Here is a 22583-nt window from a genome sequence, read left to right as displayed (position 1 = left end):
CGGGGATGCTGTGACGGTTGTAAATGAACCCATTTCAGGTAGTTTTTCAGGCCATTTTCAGGCTGTTTTGTGGGACATTTTAGGCCATTTTCCGGCCCGTTTTCAGCCTGAAAAACTGCCCGAAAAACAGCCTGAAAATGGCCCTGAAAAATCCCGGAAATGGCCTGAAAAACAGCTGGATTTCAAGCCATTTTCCGGCGCTCCGGCACCCGTAAAGACCAGCTGGTGCGCACGCCAGAAACCAGAAGAGCAGTGTGCCCACACAGAGGTGACTCTGGGTCACAGTCCTATGCAATGCATTTACTAGCTGGATACCCGTGCTTCGCGACCAAACTACACAGGAGAAATTCGGTTCACAATCCGTTGGCTTGCCGGTGGTCGGTGATTGAAACACATAAGGGAATATCGCTCCCGCCAGCCTTGAGTCCGGAAGCAGTTCCAAGGCTGGAAGGCGTAGACACATTGGTGAGGTAGTGACGCTTAGTACGGTAAGGAACCCCAGGCCGCTCCTGAGGGAAGGAGTGGAACGGCTGCCAGTTTGAACTGAGGTAACAGAATGTGAGGCAAGTGGCAGTTGGAACAGAGTTCTTTTCAGGTGGGGAGGGGGAGTAAATGTCTAACTCCTTAGCATCAGAGGCTGTTAATTACGGTATAAGAAATACTAATGATCTGATGGTCATTTCGAAAAATCCTTTCTTAGTGAGCACCTAGAAGCCAAGAGGAGCATACGTGCCAAATTTCACATTTGTAGACTTTACGGTTCTGGAGATTTCGTGATGAGTGAGTGATCTTTGGCTTTTATATATATATAGATGGGTACAGAAATTCATTTAGTGACTCTTTGAAGTTGCAACGGCACAGAAAAAAAGGGACTTATGAGTATTTTTCACACTTACGACCATTGTAGCATCCCCGTGATCATGTGATCAAAATTCGGATGCTGGCAACTGGTTCGTATTTATGGTGGTTGCAGGGTCCCAGGGTCACACGACCCCCCCCTTTTGTGACCTTCTGACCAGCCAAGTCAACGGAGAAGCTGGATTCACTTAATGACCATGTGCCTAACTTAGCAACTGCAGTGAATCACTTAGCAACCGTGGCAGGAAAGGTTGCAAAATGGGGCAAAGTTCAGTTAATAACTGACTCGCTTAGCAACAAAAATTGGAGGCTCAGTTGTAGTTGTAAGTCGAGAGCTATCTGTTAATCTTGCAGCTCAGTGGAGGTTTAAACCTGTTTTATTTTTTTTTAAGTTTGGGGATGTTTTTAAATGGGAGTCAGTTGAAAGAACAGTATGAAAAAAGTAAACTCAAATCAGATCTCCTTTACTGCCTAAGGCAGGACTAGAACTCATTGTCGCCTGGTGATTTGCCCAAAGTCCAATCACAGCTGGCTTTTGTGCTCAAGGCGGGACTAGAACTCACTGTCACCTGGTGATTGGCCCAAAGTCACCCAGCTGACTTTCATGCCTAAGATGGCACTAGAACTCACTGTCACCTGGTGATTGGCCCAAAGTCACCCAGCTGGCTTTCATACCTGGCGAAACTAGAACTCACTGTAACCTGGTGATTTGCCCAAAGTCCAATCACAGCTGGCTTTTGTGCTCAAGGCGGGACTAGAACTCACTGTCACCTGGTGATTGGCCCAAAGTCACCCAGCTGACTTTCATGCCTAAGATGGCACTAGAACTCACTGTCACCTGGTGATTGGCCCAAAGTCACCCAGCTGGCTTTCATACCTGGCGAAATTAGAACTCACTGTAACCTGGTGATTTGCCCAAAGTCCAATCACAGCTGGCTTTTCTGCTCAAGGTGGGACTAGAACTCACTGTCACCTGGTGATTGGCCCAAATCCCCCAGCTGGCTTTCATGCCTAAGACGGCACTAGAACTCACTGTCACCTGGTGATTGGGTGGCTAAATCCCAGGTTTGTTCATCTTTTTATCCTTTCCCACAACCAATTCTGGTTCCTTCCTTCCTTTTCTCAGACTTCAATTACCCCCCGGAGGATTATGATGTGGAGGGCAACGAGGAGGTCAGAGTTCGGCCCGGCAGCTCGGAGACCATGCCCTTCATCGACGAATCGCCCACCATGTCCCCCCAACTGGGCGCCCGCAATCCGGATGGCGGCAACGACGGAGGGACGTCGGAAAGCATTTCGCCCATCCCTGCCGATGGACTGGGCCCCGTGGTAAGTTTCTGTGCTTAAATGCGGCACGGATTAATATTAATTGATTCTGTGAACTTTTTTTGCATAGCTAAGTCTACAATGTATAGATAGTCCTTGACTTACAACAGTTCATTTAGTGATTGTTCGAACTTACAACGCCACTGGCAAAAGTGACTTACGTTTGCTTTTCTCACTTAACGACCGTTGCAGCATCCCTGTGGTCATGAGATCAAAATTTGGAAGCTTGGCAACAACTGACTCATATTTATGACGGTTGCAGTGTCCTGGGGAGGGGGAGGTGCCCCATGATCCCCTTTTGCCACCTTGCGTTAAAAGTTTTGCAACGAACTTAACACCTGCAGTGGTTCACTTAACAACCACGACAAGAAAGGTCGCAAACTGGGACACGCAACTCATTTAACCAATGTGTCGCTTAGCAACTTAAAGTTTGAGCTCGGTTGTAAGTCTAATTAAAATTTAATTTAAGCTTTAAATGAACTTTTGGATTTTAATACAAAGTTTAAAAAAAATAATTGAGCTCAGTTGTGGACTTTTTAGTTTTAAAGTTTTAAAGTCTCGGAGAAGATGAGAGAATGGGGTCTCTGTTTTCTGGAGGGGGTCTCGTTGTCCTTTGGTGGTCTCAGCCAGATGTAGGGAAAACATCTGGAGCACATGTGCGCTCACAACAGCTGCCTGTTGATTTCATACAGCAGCTTAATGTGTTCTGCTTCCCACAAGCACACAATCCTTCACAAAGCCAACACAGAAGGTCCCGTTTTACAGTCACTGGATCTCTGGCTTAACAACCGCAGTGATTCGCTTAACGACCGTGCCAAAAGAGGCAAAGCCAGGTGCAATTGTGCTCCCTTGCTTAAAGACTACACTGCTTAACAGTAGATTTTCGGTCCCGATTTATTTTATTTGTACTTTGCAGGCAATCCTCAACATACGACCAGCATTGAGGACAAAATGTATGTTGCTAAGTGAGGCATTTGTTAAGGGAGTTTTGCCCGGTTTTTTACCACCTTTTTTTGGCCAGCATTGTTATGTAAATCATTTAGAGCTCTGAAATTAATCACACGGTTGTTAAGTGAACCTAGCTTCCCCATTGACTTGCCGGAAGGTCGCAAAAGGGGATCACATAACCCCAGGTCACTGCGACCGTCATTAAATAAGAACCAGTTGCCAAGCATCCAAATTTTGATTATGGGACCATTTGGGACGCTCCAGCCGTCGTAAGTAGGAAAAACGATCACAAGTCACTTTTTTTCAGTGACGTCATTATGAACGGTCACTAAACAAACTGTTGTAAGTTGAGGACTACTTGTATATTCCTTCAGAGGGGGGACAGTTTCCGTTGTAAGTTGAGGGGCGTTGTAGATTTGTTGCGTGAGAAACTCACATTTATTTTTCCCAGAGTTTGTTGTTACCACAGGCTGCCCAGTGACTTCCTTAATAAATTACCTGTTGGCTTCCTTTCCTTTTTGCAAAGGGAAAGAGGCATTTCTTCATCCAGAAAGTTATTTTGGTTTCTGTGTGTGTTTGTGTGTGTGTGTTTGTGTGTCTTTGCAGAATTTGTTAATCCTCCATTGGGTGTCTCCTATCCTCTTTGATCTGGGCTAGCCGCGCCATCTTGTGGCCGATACATGGCATTGCGCTTCCTTTAACAGCCCAGACTTCCTGATTTAAAAATAAACTTTTTAACTGGAGGAAGTTAAGTTGGTTTGGACCTTTGTGGTAGGAAGGTGCACAGCGGCAGGAGGAGGGGTGGGGCTCCCAATCAGGACTGTATCTTTAGCAAGGAGGCAGCCCCCCCCCCCAACAAATGTGGAAATTACTTGTTTTGCAAAATTACATTAAGTTAAATTTAATTTTTAATTAAATCAAATTAAGTTTGGCTTATGGGGTCTTTTTAAGCAACCGGTCGGATTCATTTTAGTTTTCAATTTCTTTACTGGCTGTTTGAGCCACACTTGGCCTAAAGTAGATTTCTCAACCTTGGCAGTTTTAAGATGAGTGGACTTCAACTCCCAGAATTCCCTAGCCGCAGTATAGTTGGCTGGGGAACTCTGGGAGTGGAAGCCCACCCCTCTTAAAGCATGCTGGCTGGGGGATTCTGGGAGTGGAAGTCCATCCCTCTTAAAGGATGCTGGCTGGGGAATTCTGGGAGTGGAAGTCCGCCCCTCTTAAAGCAGGCTGGCTTGGAATGTGGCTTGCATCTGGTCCTCACACTTATGACCATTGCAGTATCTATCCCCACAATGACGTAATCAAAATTTGGGTGTTTGGCAACAGGCACGCATTTACGATGGTTGCAGCGCCCGGGGTCATGTGATTGCCAGTTGTGACCTTCCCAGGGGGCTTCTGATTAGCAACGGGGGGGGACGTGCTTCACTTAACGACTAGGGGAATTCACCGAACAACTGCAGTGATCCACTGAACAACCGTGGCAGAAAAGGTCATAAAATTAAGATCTGTTTTGCTTAGCAAGAGAAATTCCGGTTGCAGTCGCGGACATGAGTCAAGGGTTATGGCTGTTAAACCAATGTAATAAATAAAAGAAATATAATTGTCCGTATGGACTTCAACTCCCAGAATCCTCAGCCATTCCTATGCTGGCCAGGGAATTCTGAGTCTTGGAGTTCACCCATCAGGAAGTGGCGGAAATTAGGAAATATATACAAGAGACTTCCTCTTTTAAACGGGTTTATTTGGTCTGTCTGAAAAGTTTGCCAATCAGCAAGTTTCACCTTCCTGTCTCACTGCTTATATTCTTAAATTCGGTTCCTTCCAACTTTCTCTCGGCAAAAAGGCAGCCGTTTTTCTGCCTCGTTCTCTGGGTCGTTGAGAATTTCTTTGCCATTTTCCCCGGCTGGCATTTTTCTGCTGATTTTTGTTTTCAGAAATAGGAAACAGATCTATGTAGGATCAGGGGTGTCCAAACTTGGGAACTTTAAGACTTGTGGACTTCAACTCCCAGAATTCCCGCTGGCTGGGGAATTCTGGGAGTTGAAGTCCACAAGTCTTAAAGTTCCCAAGTTTGGACACCCCTGATGTAGGTAGTCCTCTACTTACAACCGCGATGGAGGCCACAATTTACGTCACAAAGTGAGACAGTTGTTAAGTGAATTTTGCCCCGTGTTAACAAACTTTCTTGTCATGGTTGTTAAGTGAGTTACATGGTTGTTAAATGGAATCCGGCTTCCCCATTAATTTTGTTTGTCAGACAGTCGCAAATGATCACGTCACCCCGGGACTCTGCAACTGTCATAAATATGAATCAGTTGCCAAGCTTCGGAAATTTTGATCACATGACCACGGGGAAGTTGCAACGGTCGTAAGTGTGAAAAACGGTCATAATTCACTTTGTCGGCCCAAATTCCCTGGGCTTTAGGCAGGTTATTGGTAAAGTTATTATTTGATTTATTTATTGAATTAGTATGCCTCACATCTCGCCCTGAGGTGACTGTAGACAGCTTACTCCAGAATAAAAACAATCCAGCAAAGCTTTAAAATATTAAGATTATAAATATTAACGTTTAAAATTAACATTAAAGTTAATGTAGATGAGAAGGAAGGAGCAGGGTGGGGGGATTTTCCCTCGGTCCATTATGGCATAAGCATGTGAAAAATATATGCTTACGTAAATACTTTATCGTAAATAATCATGTGTATTTATATTATATATAATTATAAATATTAATATGCATTAATATTAATAGTAAATCTCTCTCTATAAAAGCCAAGTACCACTCACTCATCACGAAATCTCCAGAACCGTAAATCCTGCAAACTTGAAATTGGACCCGTATGTTCCTCTTGGCTTCTAGGAGCTTGCTAAAAAAGGATTTTTCAAAATGACCCTCCGATCATTAGTATTTCTTATACAGTAATTAACACGCTCCGAGGCTAAGGCGTTCTACTCCCCCTCCCCACCTGAAAAGAACTCTGTTCCAACTGCCACTTGCCTCACATTTCGTTACCTCAGTTCAAACTGGGAGACGTTACACTCCTTTACTCAGGAGCAGCTTGGAGCTCCTTATACTACTAAATGCCTACACCTTCCACCTCTGGAAATGCTTCCGGACTCAAGGCAGCGGGAGTGATATTCCCTGATGTGTTTCAATCACTGACCACCGCCGAGCCAATGGATTGTGAACCAAATTTCTCCTGCATAGCCCGATCACCTAGTTTCGTCGCGAAGCACGGTTATCCAGCTAGTAAATAATATTTTATATGTATAAAAGATATATAAGTCACCCAGAATTGCCCCAAATAGCAAGAGTAGGTTAAATTTAATAAGTAAGTATAAGTAATATCCCCTGAATGACAATCCTGCCAAAATTTAAAAATTTGAAAGCAATGTAAAATCCCACCATATTTTGATCAGATTTGGTGATTCGACTCCCAACTGTGGTAAAAATGGTAGTAAAATCAGGTGTGGTCATGTGTGGACTTAACGTACGACTGCAATGACTTAGGACAGAAATTCCTACCCCAGTTGTAGTCCTAAGTTGCTAGCCCTCATGGCGACATTGAGAAAAACCCGCTGAGTCCCCAAATCCAAACAAATTCCTGTGATTTTGAACGCGATGTGTAAACCGAAACAGACCTTCCTCCGAGGTCATCAGAAAAAATAAACAGTGGAGGTGTGATTGGAAGAACATTATGGCACAACAACCCTGTAAGGCCAGCCATGCTGGAAACAACTGAGTTAGTTAGGCAATCGTATAGCTGGATTTCTTTCTTGAGGTCTGGAGCCTTGTTGGCCGAGTATAAAGTCTATCTATTTATCCTGCTAAAATGGCAAGCGAAAAATAGTGTTGTGTTTTTTAATTGCGTGGCTGGGCTGATTGTTGAAAAATATGGTCATCCTTGACTTACAACAGTTCATTTAGTGTCCGTTCAAAGTTATAACGGCGCCGAAAAAAGCGACTCATGTTCATTTTTCACACTTACGACTGCATCCCCATGGCCGCGTGAGCGAAATTCAGACGCTTGGCAACTGACTCGTGTTTATGACCGTCGCAATGTTCCCGGGGGGGGGTCACGTGATCCCCTTTTGCGACCTTCTGACCAGCGAAGTCAACGGGGGAAGCCGGATTCACTTAACAACTGTGTGGCTCATTTAACCACGGCGGAGATTCGCTTAACAACCGTGGTGGTAAAACGGGACGAAACTCAGTTAACGACTGTTTTGCTGAGCAACAGAAATTTTCCACTCTGTTGTGGTCGTAAGTCGAGGACTGTCCTGTACAGGGAGTGAAAATTAAATGTGTTTTCTCCCCTTGCGTCTCTCTTTTACGCGAGACGGGGTCGGGTGCAAATTTTGTGGGTTTTCGATTCATATTTGTATTGCTGTGTGTAAATGAACAATCAAGAGCTGGTGTCTTTTGGGGGTTGTGAGTTGTGTACGGCTTATTTGCCCCTTTGCTTGTTTGGGGCCGGTGTATTCCCCACAGTATTACTATAGTCCTTAGTGAGGGTGTAAAGGAGACGCAAACTTAGGTCCGTACAAACCAGACACATACAAAAATAGAAGTTTGGTTTTGCACTCGGCGACAACTTCTGCTGAATTCGTATTTGGTGCCAGAGAACTGTGAGATACAGGTAGTTCTCGACTTACAGAAGTGAGCCCCACATTTCCGTTGGTAAGCGAGATGGACGTTAAGTGAGTTTTGCCCCTTTTAACGACCTTTCTTGCCGCCACTGTTAAGTGAATCACCACCGTTTTTAAGTGAGTAGCACGGTTGTTCAGCCAATCCGGCTTCCCGATTGACTTGGCTGGTCAGTAGGTCGCCAAAGGAGGAACACTGCGACCGTCGTAAATATGAGTCAGCTGCCAAGGAATTCTGATCTCCTGAACATGGGAATGCTGCAACGGTCGTAAGTGTGAAAAGTGGCCATGTCACTTTTTTCCGGGCTGCTGTAACTTTGAACGGGTCACTAAATGGATTTTTGAAAGTCGAGGACAAATCTGTATTGTTCTAAGCTTACCTGTTCGTCAAAAAAGCTGGGGAAATATTTTGTGTGGGTCTGAAGTGTGTAACTTTCAACACGAAAACCCTCCACTAAAAGCCAACAGCCATCCAGGATTAATCCACTGATTCTCCATCTATGTTGTTGTTGTTTTTTGTCGTTTAATGACCCCGTAATCCCTTGCGGGGTGGAATTGGGGCAACTGAATGGAACCGAGTGTTTTAATGGCCGGATGCCCTTCCCTGTTGCCAATGTGGAGTTTTGTTCGGCAGATATATTCTCATTGTACCCAGAGAGGGAAATATCTGCCTCTACCTAGGATCGAACCCACAATCTCCTGATTGTGAGGTGAGAGATCCACCTCTAGGCCACCGCACCACTCACCGATTGTCCATGTATGTACTGCTAAAACTCTCCTTTTTGTAACTTTTAATTGCATTACATTAATGCAGAACAGTGCATTATAAGGTAACAGTTTTTGAACCCAGGCCCCGCCTCCAATGGTCCACAATCTGGGACGTAGGAATCCGGAGGAGATGAAAATGTGGGGATGTTGTGGTTGCTTCAGGGCTGCTGGTTGCCGTTGGGATTTATGTGATCTTTATTGTCAAAATTCTGTGACAGTTTCCAAGCCAGTCTAGCAATCCCTTGCTCCTCCAGCTCCCACAGCAGCCGCCCACTTAGGGAAGAGGAGGGGAAGGAAGGAGGGTGGAAAGGAAGGAAGGGAGTTTAGGAGAGAAAGAACAATTAGGAAAAGGAAGGAAGGAAGATGAGAAAGGAAAAAGAAGAGAGGAGGGAGGGAAGGAAGGAGGAAGGAAGGAAGGAATATGTCAAAGGAAAAAGGAAAGGGAGGGGAGGAGAAGGAAGTAGGGTGGAAGGAAGGGAATTTAGGAGAGAAAGAACAATTAATTAAAGGAAGGAAGGAAGAGAAAATGAAGGCTTCTTCACGCAGCACATTATTGACCTGGGGAACTCACTGCCACTAGTATGTTCAAGTCAAGGCGGCTCTTTCCTTACTGAAACAGAGAAAAAGGACAATGGGGAGAGAGCGATGAAATGGAGCAGGAGAGCCTTCTTTCCTTCCTTCCCCTAATCCGTCTAATCTGCCTTCCCCTCTTTTTCCTTTCTCATCTTCCTTTCTTCTTTCGTTCTCCCAATTGTTCTTTCTTTCTCTCCTAAACTTCCTTCCTTCCTTTCCCCACTCCCTCCTCTCTTCTTTTTCCTTTCCCATCTTCCTTCCTTCTTTCCTTCTAATCGTTCTTTCTTTTTTTCTCTCCTAAACTTCCTTCCTTCCTTTCCTCCCTCCCTCCTCTTCTTTTTCTTTTCTCCCTTCCTTCTTTCTTTCTCCCAATCGTTCTTTCTTTCTCTTCTAAAGTTCCTTCCTTTCCTCCCTCCCTCCTCTCTTTTTCCTTTCTCCTCTTTCTTCCTTCTTTCCTTCTCCTAATCGTTCTTTATTTCTTTCTCTCCTAAACTTCCTTCCTTCCCTCCCTCCTCTCTCATTTTTCCTTTCTCCTCTTTCTTCCTTCTTTCTTTCCTTCTCCTAATCGTTCTTTATTTCTTTCTCTCCTAAACTTCCTTCCTTCCTTCCCTCCCTCCCTCCTCTCTTCTTTTTCCTTTCTCATCTTCCTTCCTTTCTTTCCTAAGAGATTGCACAGCCTGGTTTTTTTGTGGGGGGACTGACGGACGGACGGGGGGGGGGTGTTTCCCTGGGCTTCCCTGGCCAACTGCTGGCCAGATGCGTACGTGACGTCACAGGGATTCCCCCTGCGCTCGCGGGCGCGGGAGCCCAGCCGGGAAGTGGGGCTTCCACGCGGGGATCTCCGTGTATATATATATATATATATAGGAGGAGGAGGGAGGAGGTCCTGGGGAGAGGGGGGGTCCACACCAGCCCCCCCCCTCTTGGCTGTTCTCCTTCAAGCCCCCTCCCCCCACCCCGTTTTCGGAGCCGGGACTCATTCCTGCTCCGGGGCTCTAAGCACTGAGCCCTCCTGCCTGCCTGCTGTTTCCAAAGGCCGTCTCTTGGGTCGTAGAACGGGACAGCCTATCCCTTGCACACACCCCTCCCTGGTTCTCCAAATTGGGGGGGGAGGGCATTCTTCCTCCCCCAAACTCGCGGAATTGAAACCCTCCTCTTCTTCCCCCTCTTCCTCCTCCTCATTCTCGCCCTGCCTTCTCCTCCTCCCCCTCCTCTTCCTCCCCTCCTTTCTTCCTCCTCTACCTCTTCCTCTTCTTCCTTTTCTTCCTCCTTCTCTTCCACCCTCCCCCTCGTCTTTCTCCTCCCTTTTCTCTTCTTCTTCTTCCTCCTCCTCCTCCTCGGATTTTGTCCTCCCCTTCTTCCTCCCCTTCTTTCTTTTAATCGTCTTCTTCCTCTTCTTCCTTATTTTCTTTCTCGTCTTCCACCTTCTCCCCCTTCTCTTTCTCTTCTGTCCTCCTCTTTCCCCATATCCTCGTCTGTCTCCTTTGTCTCCTCTTTCTCCCCCCCTCTTCCTCCTTTTCCTTCTTTCCTTCCTCTTCCTGCTCCTCCTCCCCATCCTTATCTTTCTCTCCTTTTTTCTTCTCCTCTTCGTCCTCTCTTTTCCTCTCCTTCCTCCTCTTCCTCTTCATTATCTTCCTTCCTCCTCTTCTCTTCTTCCTCCTCTCTTCCTTTTCCTCTTCCTTCTTTCTCCTCCTTTTCCTCTTCCTCCTCTTTTCTCTTCTCCTCTTCCTCTCCTCCCTTCCTCCTCCTCCCTCTCCTCTTCCTCCTCCTTCCTCTTCCTTCACTTCCTTTCCTTCCTCCACCCTCTCCTCTACTTCTACCTTCTCTTTCTCTTCTTCCTTCGTCCTTCTCCTTCCCTTCCTTGTGTTTCTCCTCCTCTTTGTCCTGTTCCTCTTCTTTCTTCGTCCTCCTCCTTCCCTTCCTCTTCCTCCTTCTCCTCTCTTGCCTCTTCTTCCTCCTCCTACGTATCCCACAACCCCTCCCCAGCCCACGCTTCCTCGGGTTAGGAGGGGGCTCCGCCTGGGGGCAGCCTCCCCCCTCCAGGGTCCTCCCCCAGGGGCTGCCCCTTCCCCTCCTCTCCCCCCTCCCCCTGGGAGGCAGCAGGCGAGGCTGTGCCACTTCCTGTTCGCCTGGCTGAGCACGGCGGGGCAGCTACTAAGTCGGGCGGGCGGGTGCGCCGGGCAGGCAGGCACGGAAGGCAAGCAAGGCGGGGAGGGGGGAGTCTCCCAGGCCTGCCTCCTCGACCCCCGCCCGGGACACCCACTCACCACCCACTCCCAGCCAGGCAGCCCGCCCTGCTGGCTGCTGCCCACTCATGGTCCCCTGCCCGGCCGGCTGGCAGTGCCCGGCCGGCTGGGAAGGACCCCCCTGCGCCCCCTCCTCGGTTGAGGGGACCCCCAGTTGCAAGACGACCCCCGCCCGGCATGCAGGAGGAGGAAGAGGCTGCCTTGGGCTACTTAGACCGAGTCTTGCAAGAGGAAGAGGAAGAGGAGGAGGAGGAGGAAGAAGAAGAAGAAGAGTGCACAGCACAGGTGGGCATTGGGAGAATGGCGGCCTGGGGATCTTTGAAGAGTTAGCCTTGGGGAGGGGGCTGGCTTCCTCTCTTGCAGCCTGATCTCCCCCCACCCCTCCCCAGGGGAGGAAGGAGGGGTGATCTTTCTCAAAAGCGGCACACCGGGTGGCACCAGTTGCCCAGGTGGGAGTGGGCGAGGCTGGCATTTGAAGGGGGAAGAGGGTCTGCTGGCAGGTTCCCCAGGGAGGGGCCGCATGGGGGGGAGGGTCTGCTTTGGGTGTCTAGCTCTAGGCCCTAAGCTCCCTCCCCCTCCCTGCTTCTGGAAGCCACTCTGTGCATGGGCAGAGGTCACCTTGGGAAACCGGCAGGAGGATCTGAACACATGGGAATATTGCTTTCATCCTACCCCCCCAAACGCCCCCCCCACTTCCAAACAAAACATCCCCTTTGTTGTCGTCATTGTTGTCGTTGTGGTTCAAAGCCAGCTGCAGTCCAAATTGCGTTGTTCCAAGGAGATTTTAATTAATTTTTATTTTTATTTTTTGTATTGATCCGTTTCGGCAAGGGTGTCTAACATCATAGGTAGAAGTGCATACGAGATTAGGGGGCATAGCAGGTTCTTACAGAAGGAGCCCCCGGGGAGCGGGCGGGGGGGGCATTTGGGTAGTGTTTGTGTTTGGTGTATTTAGGCGTGTGTGGTTGTGTGTGTTTGTGTGCGTGCGAGAAAAGGAGATCTGTGCCGTTTTTTCGCTGGAAATCTTATTTCCACTTCCCTGTTTTAGGAATTTAAAAATTTGCGTTAACGGGAATCGAACCGCCGATATCCTTTCGGTTTGAAAGGAGCAAAAGAAAAAGAAAAAAAAATCCCTTTTTTTTTCTTGTGTAACTTCCTTTCATCTCTCCAAATCTCTCTCCAAATCTCTCTCTCTCTCTCTCACACACACACATACCCCAAAAAAAGTTGTGGGCTTACAGAGCAAAGGAGGTTTTTCCATTAGGATCCTGCTGGGATCAGAACAGGGTGCCTCTGAGCATGGATGGACTGCTTTCTTTGCTTTCTTTAAGAGCTTGGAGTGGCAAGGGCCCTCCAAAGGCATCTAGTCCATCCTCTGATAAATCCTCCCCTCCTTTTTTTGGTCATGGCAGACTTTTGGAATGACCCTCCTTCCCCCACCCCCCCAGTGGCTTAAGAAGCAAGTACAGGTAGTCCTCAACTTATGACGGTCGTGGGTGGTGGTGCAGGTTATTAAGCGGGTCAGCAGCCCGCCGTGCCCGATTTCTTTTATTTATGAAATTTATCGACCACCCATCTTACCTCAAGGTAACTCTAATTCTATAAGCTTTTTAAGGTGGTTGTTAAGCAGATACCATGGTCGTTAAAAGAATCCATTGTCCACAGGTGGCACTGGAAGTGCAGATAGATAGTCCTCGACTTACGACCACAATTGAGCCCAAAATTGATGGTGTTAAGTGAGGAATTTGTTCAGTGGAGCTGAGCCTGCTCCGTTTTATGACTTTTCTTGTCTTGTGCGTTAAGTGAATACCTGCAAGTCTTAAGTCAGTAACACGGTCATTAAGTGAATGGCTTCCCCATTGACTTTGTTTGTCAGAAGGTCGCAAAAGGAGACCACACGACCCTGAGACACTGTGACCGTCGTAAAGGCGAGTCAGTTGTCAACCATCCAAATGTAAATCATGTGACCGTGGGGAAAGGCTGAAATGGTCGTAAGTGTGAAAAATGGTCGTAAGTCCCTTTTTTCGGTGCTGTTGTAACTTTGAATGGTCACTAAATGAACTGCTGTAAGTTGAGAACTACCTGTCAATGCAAAATATCATAAATTGCATCACGTGACTGCCATTATGGCGGTTGTTAAGCAAGCACAGTCATTAAGCGAACCAGTGTTTTTCTATGGGGCACTTTTGCTGCATGTAGGAAGTAAATGCTGCAAAAAACATCATAAATTGTGGTTATGCGACCACCGGACACTATAAATGGCCACAGATGCACACCGGATGTGGAGCACACAAAATGAGATCACAGGAGGCACTGGAGTTCATTTAAAATCCAAGTTGCAAAAACAGGTAGTCCTCAAGTTATAACGATTCACTTAGTGACTGTCAGAAGTTACAATGGCATTAAAAAAATAACTTACGTTTCACACTTAGAACTGTTACAGCATCCCTGTGATCAAAATTCAGCCATTTGTCAAGTGACTCATACTTATGACGGCTGCGGTGTCCGCTTTTGCGACCTTCTGACCAGCAATTTAGACGCTTGGCAACTGACTCACGTTTATGACGGTCGCGGTGTCTCGGTGTCACGTGTTCTCTCCTTTTGCGACCTCCTGACCAGCAAACTCCATGGGGGAAGCTGGATTCGCTTAACAACCGTGCGACGGACTTGACAATGGTGGTGATTCACTTAACAACGGTTGGCGAGGTAGGCCGTAAAAGAATGCAAAGCTCACTTCACAGCTGTCTTGCTTAGCCACAGGAATCTAGAGCTCCAGTCCAGTTGTAAATTGAGGATTCCCTGTGCCTTGGGTCCGTCGTAACTTTGAATGGTCATAATTCAAGGACTACCTATCAGGAGACTGCATTCGGATTTTGACCTGTTGGCTTAGATCCTGGAAATGGAAGGAGAGGATAAAATACCCCCCCCCCTTGCACCGATAGCAGTACCAACCCTGGGGGGTGGGGAACTGTCTCTGTGCTGACTTGTTCCTGGGAGTGTGCAGTTGGCAGGGGGGGGGCAGGGGGGGGGAATTCGGGTTCCAGGTGCCCGAGGCCTGCGTGGGAAGGCGAAAAACAGCGAGCCCAGCCGTAACGGATTCCGCATTCCTGTTTTTGCTTCTTCTCGATGGGGTGCAGAAAATTAAAGAATTTTAAACTTCATTTAATTTTAAATTTTTAAACAGAATTTGGGGGTTCGGCTTGAAGTGACTTGCAACCTTAAGTTAACGAAGAGGATTAGGCTAAACAGGGGTGTCCAACCTTGGGAACTTTAAGACTTGTGGACTTCAACTCCCAGAATTCCCCAGCTGGGGAATTCTGGGAGTTGAAGTCCACAAGTCTTAAAAGTTCCCAAGATTGGACACCCCTGGGCTAAAACATACGATGAACGGTTGCAGGAACTGGGTAGGTCTAGTTTAATAGAAAGAAGGACTAGGGGAGACATGATAGCAGTCTTCCAATATTTCAGGGGTTGCCACAAAGAAGAGGGAGTCAAGCTATTCTCCAAGGCACCTGAGGGTAGAACAAGAAGCAATGGGTGGAAACTAATCAAGGAGAGAAGCAACTTAGAACTGAAGAGAAATTTCCTGACAGTTAGAACAATTAATCAGTGGAACAGAAGTTGCCTCCAGAAGTTGTGAATGCCCCAACACTGGAAGTCTTTAAGATGTTGGATAGCCATCTGTCTGAAACAGTATAGGGTTTCCTGCCTAGGCAGGGGGTTGGACTAGAAGACCTCCAAGGTCCCTTCCAGCTCTATTCTGAGTCAATGGATGGAAACTAAGCAAGGAGAGAAGCAACCTGGAATTAAGGAAAACTTTCTAACAGTGAGAACAATTAATCAGTGGAACAGCTTGCCTCCAGAAGTTGTGAATGCTCCAACCCTTGAAGATGTTAAGATAACCATTTGTCTGAAGTGGGGTAGGGTTTCCTGCCTGGGCAGGGGGTTGGACTAGAAGACCTCCAAGGTCCCTTCCAACTCTGTTACTCTGTAATTCTGAAGAACGCTGGACAGGAAAATGTGGGGAATACTCTGGAAACACTACACCTCAGTAAACAAATATTTTCACTTTTTGTAACCGTGTCGCAAGGCGGTGCATGACCTCAGAAATCTCCCTGCGAGGTAGGCCAGGCCAAAAAATAGTGGCCTTAGATCAGCAGGTAGTCCTTGATTAACAGTGGTTTGTTTAGTGACCGTTCAAAATTAAAGCGGCACTGAAAATGGACTTACGACCATTTCTCACACTTACGACCATTGCAGCATCCCCGCCATGTGCTCAAAATCTGGATACCGGGCAATGGACTCGTATTTTTGACGGTCGCAGTGTCCCGGGGGTGTGTGTGTGTCACGTGATCCCCTTTTGCGACCATCTGACTAGCTAAGTCAAGGGGAGAAGCCAGATTCACTTAACAACCTGGTTACACGCTTATCCACCCCTGCGATTTACTTAACGACTACGGCAAGAAAAGTGGCAAAACTCACTTAGCAACAGGAATTTTTGGGCTCCATTGTGGCCGTACGTTTGAGGACTACCTGTAGGCCTGGATTCTTTGGGCCAGATTGAGTTTCCTTTATAACGTCCACGTAGGTGGGTGAGGCCCAGAAGGAAGACGGGGACATTTTAACTTGGAAAAGTCTTGGGTTCAAATTTCACCTCCGCCGCAAACTCCAGCAGGTGGCTTTTAAATTGGGAGCCAAATGCGATTGTGTCTTTGTGGCGCTGGATGACAAAAAGGTTGATTCACAGTCTTGTGTGTCACACACTTTGAAAAGAAAAGGTATAATTTATCGCCTTGGGCTTTGGGCCTAATTTGTAGGTGGTTGTGAAGCCTGGCTCAAATTTACTTCCTTGCCAAATTCACGTCCTGCCTCGATTCGCAGGAGGGAGGTAGAGTACTGACAGTCCTTGACTTAGGACTGTTTGGTTAGCGGTGGTTAGGGGTCACAACGGCGCTGAAAATTGTGACTCACGACTGGGATCTGCACTTGCAGCTGGTCCTCGTCTTACGACCATAATGGAGCCCACCCATGGTCGTGAAGCAGGTCGCCCACGTGATGGACCTGGTTTTGTGACTTCTTTTTTTTGCTAGTCGTTAAATGAATTGCCACAATCGTTAAACGAACCGTGCTGTTGTTAAGCAAAGCTATTGATCGCTATGGGTCAGGTTTGCCAAAAATGGATTTTTGGCAGAAATTAAATTGCAGCCAAGTGAGCTGCAGATGTCCCCTGCTTGAGTAGGGGGCTGGACTAGAAGATCTCCAAGGTCCCTTTTAACTCTATTCTGATTGATTGAAATGGTCTAGGGTCTCCTGCTTGAGTAGGGGGCTGGACTAGAAGACCTCCGAGGCCCCTTCCAGCTCTATTCTGATTGATTGAAATGGTCTGGGGTCTCCTGTTTGAGTAGGGGGCTGGACTAGAAGATCTCCAAGGTCCCTTTTAAATCTATTCTGATTGATTGATTGATTGATTGATTGATTGAAATGGTCTGGGGTCTCCTGCTTGAGCAGGGGGGCTGGACTAGAAGACCTCCGAGGCCCCTTCCAGCTCTATTCTGATTGATTGATTGATTGAAATGGTCTGGGGTCTCCTGCTTGAGCAGGGGGGCTGGACTAGAAGACCTCCGAGGCCCCTTCCAGCTCTATTGTGATTGATTGATTGATTGAAATGGTCTGGGGTCTCCTGCTTGAGCAGGGGGGCTGGACTAGAAGACCTCCAAGGCCCCTACCAGCTCTATTCTGATTGATTGATTGATTGAATGGTCTGGGGTCTCCTGCTTGAGCAGGGGGGCTGGACTAGAAGACCTCCAAGGCCCCTACCAGCTCTATTCTGATTGATTGATTGATTGAAATGGTCTGGGGTCTCTGCTTGAGTAGGGGCTGGACTAGAAGACCTCCGAGGCCCCTTCCAGCTCTATTCTGATTGATTGATTGATTGATTGATTGATTGAAATGGTCTGGGGTCTCCTGCTTGAGTACGGGGCTGGGCTAGAAGACCTTCATGGTCCCTTCCAGCTCTATTCTGATTGATTGATTGATTGATTGAAGTGGTCTGGGGTCTCTTCTGAGAGAGGGGCGGTCTAGAAATTGAATAAAGTTAAAGTTAAAGTCTCCTGCTTGAGCAGGGGGGTTGGACTAAAAGACCTCCAAGATCCCTTCCAGCTCTACTCTGATTGATTGATTGATTGAAGTGGTCTGGGGTCTCCTGCTTTAGTAAGGGGCTGGACTAGAAGACCTCCAAGGTCCCTTCCAGCTCTATTCTGATTGATTGATTGATTGATTGATTGATTGAAGTGGTCTGGGGTCTCCTCCTTGAGCAGGGGGGCTGGACTAGAAGACCTCCAAGGTCCCTTCCAGCTCTATTCTGATTGATTGATTGATTGATTGATTGAAGTGGTCTGGGGTCTCCTGCTTGAGTAGGGGGCTGGACTAGAAACTTCCAAGGTCCTTTCCAGCTCTATTCTGATTGAATTTGAAATGCTGAAACGTTGATGAAAAAAATGACAAGTTTAAACAAGAGACAGGTTTGCAAGAACCAAAAACGAGGTGGAATGTAAATACTACTAGTCCTCAACTTACAACCACAATTAAGCCACACTGGGACAGTCCCCGTTTTTGCGACCTTCTGACAAGCAAAATCAATTGGGGGGGGAGACAGATTCACTTAACAACATTATTACTAACTGCAGCGATTCATTGAATAGAGAACAAACAAATCGTAAAATGGGACAAAGCTCACTTTACAACCGTCGCGCATAGCAGGGGAACTTTGGGGCTTAATTGTGGTCGCAAGTCGAGGATCTCCCCGAGGGGTCCCCTTGTAACTTTGCCCTAACTCTCCCTCCTGCAGGAGGAACAGGATGCCGGGAAAGGCGTGGAGATGCGTAAGTTGGTGCTGAAGGACTTCCTGGCCAGCGAGGAAATGTACATTAACCAGCTGGAGGCGCTGTTGTTGGTGAGTGAGTGAGGATTAGGGGGGGCAGAGAAACTGACTGGGTCTTGTTCTGTTCTGTTCTGTTTTTGTTTTTGTTTTGGGGTTTTTTGTTTTATGTTTTTGTTTTTGTTTTGTTTTTGTTTTGTTTTTTGTTGTGTTGTTTTATTTTCATTATTTTAGTTTATTTTCATTATTTTAGTTTACTTTATTATTTTAGCTTACTTTTTATTTCACTTCATTATTTTATTCTATTATTTCATTTCATTTTACTTTATCTTATTTTATTATTTATTTCACTTTAGCTTAGCTTAGTTTTCTTTATTATTTTACCTTATTCTATTTTATTTTATTATTTTATTTTATTATTTCATTTCATTTTACTTTACCTTATTTTATTAGTTGAGTTTACTTTATTATTTTACTTTATTCTATTTTATTTCCTGTTTTATTTTATTATTTTGTTTTATTTTATTTTACTTTACTATTTTATTTCATTTCGTTATTTTATTTTACTTTATTAGTTTAGTTTAGTTTTCATTTCATTTTATTTTATTATTTTATTTCATTTTACTTTATTTTATTATTTGTTTTACTTTACCTTAGCTGAGTTTGCTTTATTATCTTACCTTATTCTATTTCACTTTATTATTTTATTTTATTTTATTATTTCATTTCATTTCATTTCATTTTATCTTATTTTATTATTTATTTTACTTTAGCTTAGTTTACTTTATTCTTTTCTATTTTACTTTATTGTTTTATTTTTTATTTCATTTATTGTTTAGTTTACTTTATCGTTTTATTTCATTTCACTTCGCTTGATTTTATTATTTTTATTTAATGTTATTTATTTATTTTTTTACTTTTACTATTTAATTACTATGGAAGTTGGAGACTATTGTTTTACTTATGGTGGGACGTGGGAGGGGAGGAAGGCCAGCCAGGAGGAAGCAGACGGACGAGAGGTCCGCAGCACTAAAGGGCATGAAATGTTGGTCATTTTGGTGGCCGCCGCGATTTCGCCACTCCCGGCTGGCCTGTTGGACTCCGAAGGGTTGCATGCGAGTCATGTCAAGCGCTCAGGGTTTCTTCCCTAAATTGGGTCCCGGCTGAAGAGGGGCCCCTTTGAGGCTCTAGGACGCAGCTGTGGGTGGCCGCGGCCGGATCGGGGAGGTGATTTTTGTCTCCGTGAGAGAGAGAGAGAGTCTAAGAAAGATCTTGTAGCAGAGAGTTCCGTAGGTTCCATTTTGCCAAAATTCTCACCACAGCAGCCACTCTTCTCCTGCCACATCTGGATGGGTTTCTGGGGTGGGGGTGGGGGGACTAGTTCTTAGTTCTGGGTAGAAGGGGGAATTTTCTAGACTTTTCCGGGCTCTTCTAGTGCAGGTTTCTAAGAAGAAACCACTTGGTAGTTTCCAAAATTTATTGTGCTTGCAGTGGGATTTCCAATTCCAGGGAATGGTGAGACATTCCTGGGGGTCGCAGGTGTGAATTAGTGGGCACCCACCAGTTTGAGAGCCAGCTGGTCTAGTGGTTAAGGCACCAGGTTAGAAACCAGGTGACTGGGAGTTCTAGTCCTGCCTTCGGCATGAAAGCTGGGTGACTTTGGGCCAATCACCAGGAGATGGGGAGTTCTAGTCCCGCCTTAGGCATGAAAGCCAATTGGGTGACTTTGGGCCAATCACCAGGCGACTGGGAGTTCTAGTCCCGCCTTAGGCATGAAAGCCAGTTAGGTGACTTTGGGCCAATCACCAGAAGATGGTGCGTTCTAGTCCCGCCTTAGTCATGAAGGCCCTGGGTGACTTTGGGCCAATCACCAGGCGACTGGGAGTTCTAGTCCTGCCTTAGGGATAAAAGTTAATTTGGAGACTTTGAGGCAATCACCGGGAGACGGGGAGTTCTAGTCTGGCTTTAGGCCTGAGAGCCAACTGGGTGACTTTGGGCCAGTCAGACTCTCAGCACAACCCACCTCTCCTTTTGGCTGGGGGATTCTGGGAATCCAAGCCCACCCATTTTAAAATGGCTGAGCCTGAGAAACACAGGACTACAGTGTCCATCTACAGCCAGCACCTCTGTAATGGCTGGGGGTGATGGGACTTGTTGTTCCCCCACTGCCAAAGATGGTGTGGCAATGAGTGACATAGCAGTGAAGGCGTCTATATTATATTTGGAAAGTTCTGGGTTCAAATCTCCCCTTGGCCTTCAGAGGCCCAGATTGCAGGCCAGTTCCTCCCTCCCTCCCTCTCTCTTTCTCTCCTCTGTCTCTCTCTCTATCCTCCCTTCCCTCCCTCCCTTTTCCCCCTCCCCCCTCTCTCTCCCCCTCCCACCCTCCCTCCCTCTCTCTACCTCCCTTCCTCTCTCTCCCCCTCCCTCTGTCTCTCTCTGTCTCTCTCTCTCTCTCTCTCTCTCTCCACCCTGCCTGCCTCACAGGGTTGTTGTGTGGTTCAAAACGTGGCCACATTAAGACCCGTGGATTTTTAACTCCCTTAACTCTGGGAGTTCTGGGAGTTGAAGTCCACCAGTCTTAAGGGGGCCTCGTTTGGAGACCCCACTGCAATACAAGCCAGCTGGTGCTCTGGGACAAAAGCTTTATGGTCAAAATCTCAGGAAATTGGCCAATCAAACAAGACCGACCCCTTGGTGTGTGTGGGAGGGGGGAGAGGAGGGGGTCCCAGGAATTATCCCCCCATTTGACGGCTCTTCCTCCCCCTTCCCCGCAGCCGATAAAGCCCCTGCGGGCCACGGCGACCACCTCCCAGCCCGTCCTCACGATCCAGCAGATCGAAACCATCTTCTACAAGATCCAGGATCTTTACGAGATCCACAAGGAAATGTACGACAACCTCTGGCCACATCTGCAGAACTGGGACAGCGAGGTGGTCCTGGGACATCTCTTCCAGAAGCTGGTAAGTCCAGTTCCCACCGGTTCTTGAATCCACAGCATCTTTTTGGCAATCTTAGGGGTCTCCCTGGCACTCTGGGACGCAAGGGGGGGTGTCTGTCCCCCACTCACCAAAAACCAGCAAGCTGTGGCCCCCCTTAGTTGAGTTCGGTCTCAGTTCGAATGGCCCTGTGGCCATCGTTTGTAGCCTAATGCAATACAGGGTAGTCCTCGACTTATGACCACAATGGATCCCATACTTTCTGACCAGTTGTGCATTGAATTATTTCCAATTTTCCCTCCGTTGTTAAGTGAATCGCTGCAGTTGTTAAATTAGTCACACGGTTGTTAAGTGAGTCTGAGTTCCCCGTGGACGCTGTCTTGTCGGAAGGTCGCAAAAGGGGATCACGTGATCCCGGGGACACTGTGGCCATCATAAATACGAGCCATTGCCAAGCGTCTGAATTTTTATCCCGTGGCCGTGGGGATCCTGCATTGGTCGTAAGTACGAGGACTGGTCCTGAGTCACTTTTTTGGTGTTGGGACTTTTTGGTCACTAAAGGGATGATCTTAAGCCGGGGACTTGCTGTATATGGGAATTGCAGAACAAACATTCTTGACATTTTTGGGGGTGTCGCTGGAAACACTGCGGTAATCCCATGGAAGTAAAAAACTTCTAAAAAACCTGATTGATAGGATTCCCATATTTTGTTTCCCAAGAGAACCAGAGATAATTTTTAAAAATCAATTAAAAACACAGAATATTCTGGTGTTTGGTGGACAAACCATGCATAAAATATCATCAATTTATTTTAGATCAGTATTTCTCAACCTTGCTTGTTTTAAGAGGGGTGGGCTTCTACTCCCAGAATCTCCCAGCCAGCCTACTTTAAGAGGGGCGGGCTTCCACTCCCAGAATCCCCCAGCCAGTTTGCTTTAAGAGGGGTGGGCTTCCACTTCCATAATCTCCCAGCCAGCCTGCTTTAAGAGGGGTGGGCTTCTACTCCCAGAATTCCCCAGCCAGCCTGCTTTAAGAGGGGTGGGCTTCCACTCCCAGAATTCCCTCTTCAATATGCTTTAAGACGGGAGGACTTCCACTCCCAGAATCCCCCAGCCAGCATGCTTTAAGAGGGATGGGCTTCCACTTCCATAATCTCCCAGCCAGCCTGCTTTAAGAGGGGTGGGCTTCCACTCCCAGAATCCCCCAGCCAGCCTGCTTTACGAGGGGAGGGCTTCCACTCCCAGAATGCCCCAGGCAGCCTTTATGATGAACAACTCCCATGATGGCTGGGGAATTCTGGGAGTTGAAGTCCACTCATCTTAAAATGCCCGAGGTTGAGAAACCTACTCTAAAACCTTACTTGATCTGAATGTTTCACACAAATTAATCCAGATTTTCTG

General features: G+C 46.8%; 1 protein-coding gene and 1 long non-coding RNA gene across 2 annotated transcripts in view; one reads left to right on the top strand and one right to left on the bottom strand.

The window, feature by feature from the left end:
- The window catches only part of LOC309388305, a 393048-nt gene that overhangs the window by 275576 nt on the left and 94889 nt on the right, over positions 1-22583 (bottom strand). The gene's annotated exons all lie outside the window — the stretch shown is intronic.
- Positions 1-22583, top strand: part of ABR (ABR activator of RhoGEF and GTPase) — a 167669-nt gene that overhangs the window by 52164 nt on the left and 92922 nt on the right. Inside the window, 3 exon segments of the mRNA XM_081945401.1 lie at positions 1985-2187; positions 18218-18322; positions 21022-21207. Of these exon segments, the coding sequence (XP_081801527.1) occupies positions 1985-2187; positions 18218-18322; positions 21022-21207 (494 nt within the window).

Source organism: Natrix helvetica (assembly GCF_964273705.1).
Source record: "Natrix helvetica genome assembly, chromosome: 2".
Taxonomy (NCBI): Eukaryota; Metazoa; Chordata; class Lepidosauria; order Squamata; family Natricidae; genus Natrix; species Natrix helvetica.
Note: the sequence above shows the minus strand (reverse complement) of the source record. Positions and strands in the feature narration are given on the sequence as shown.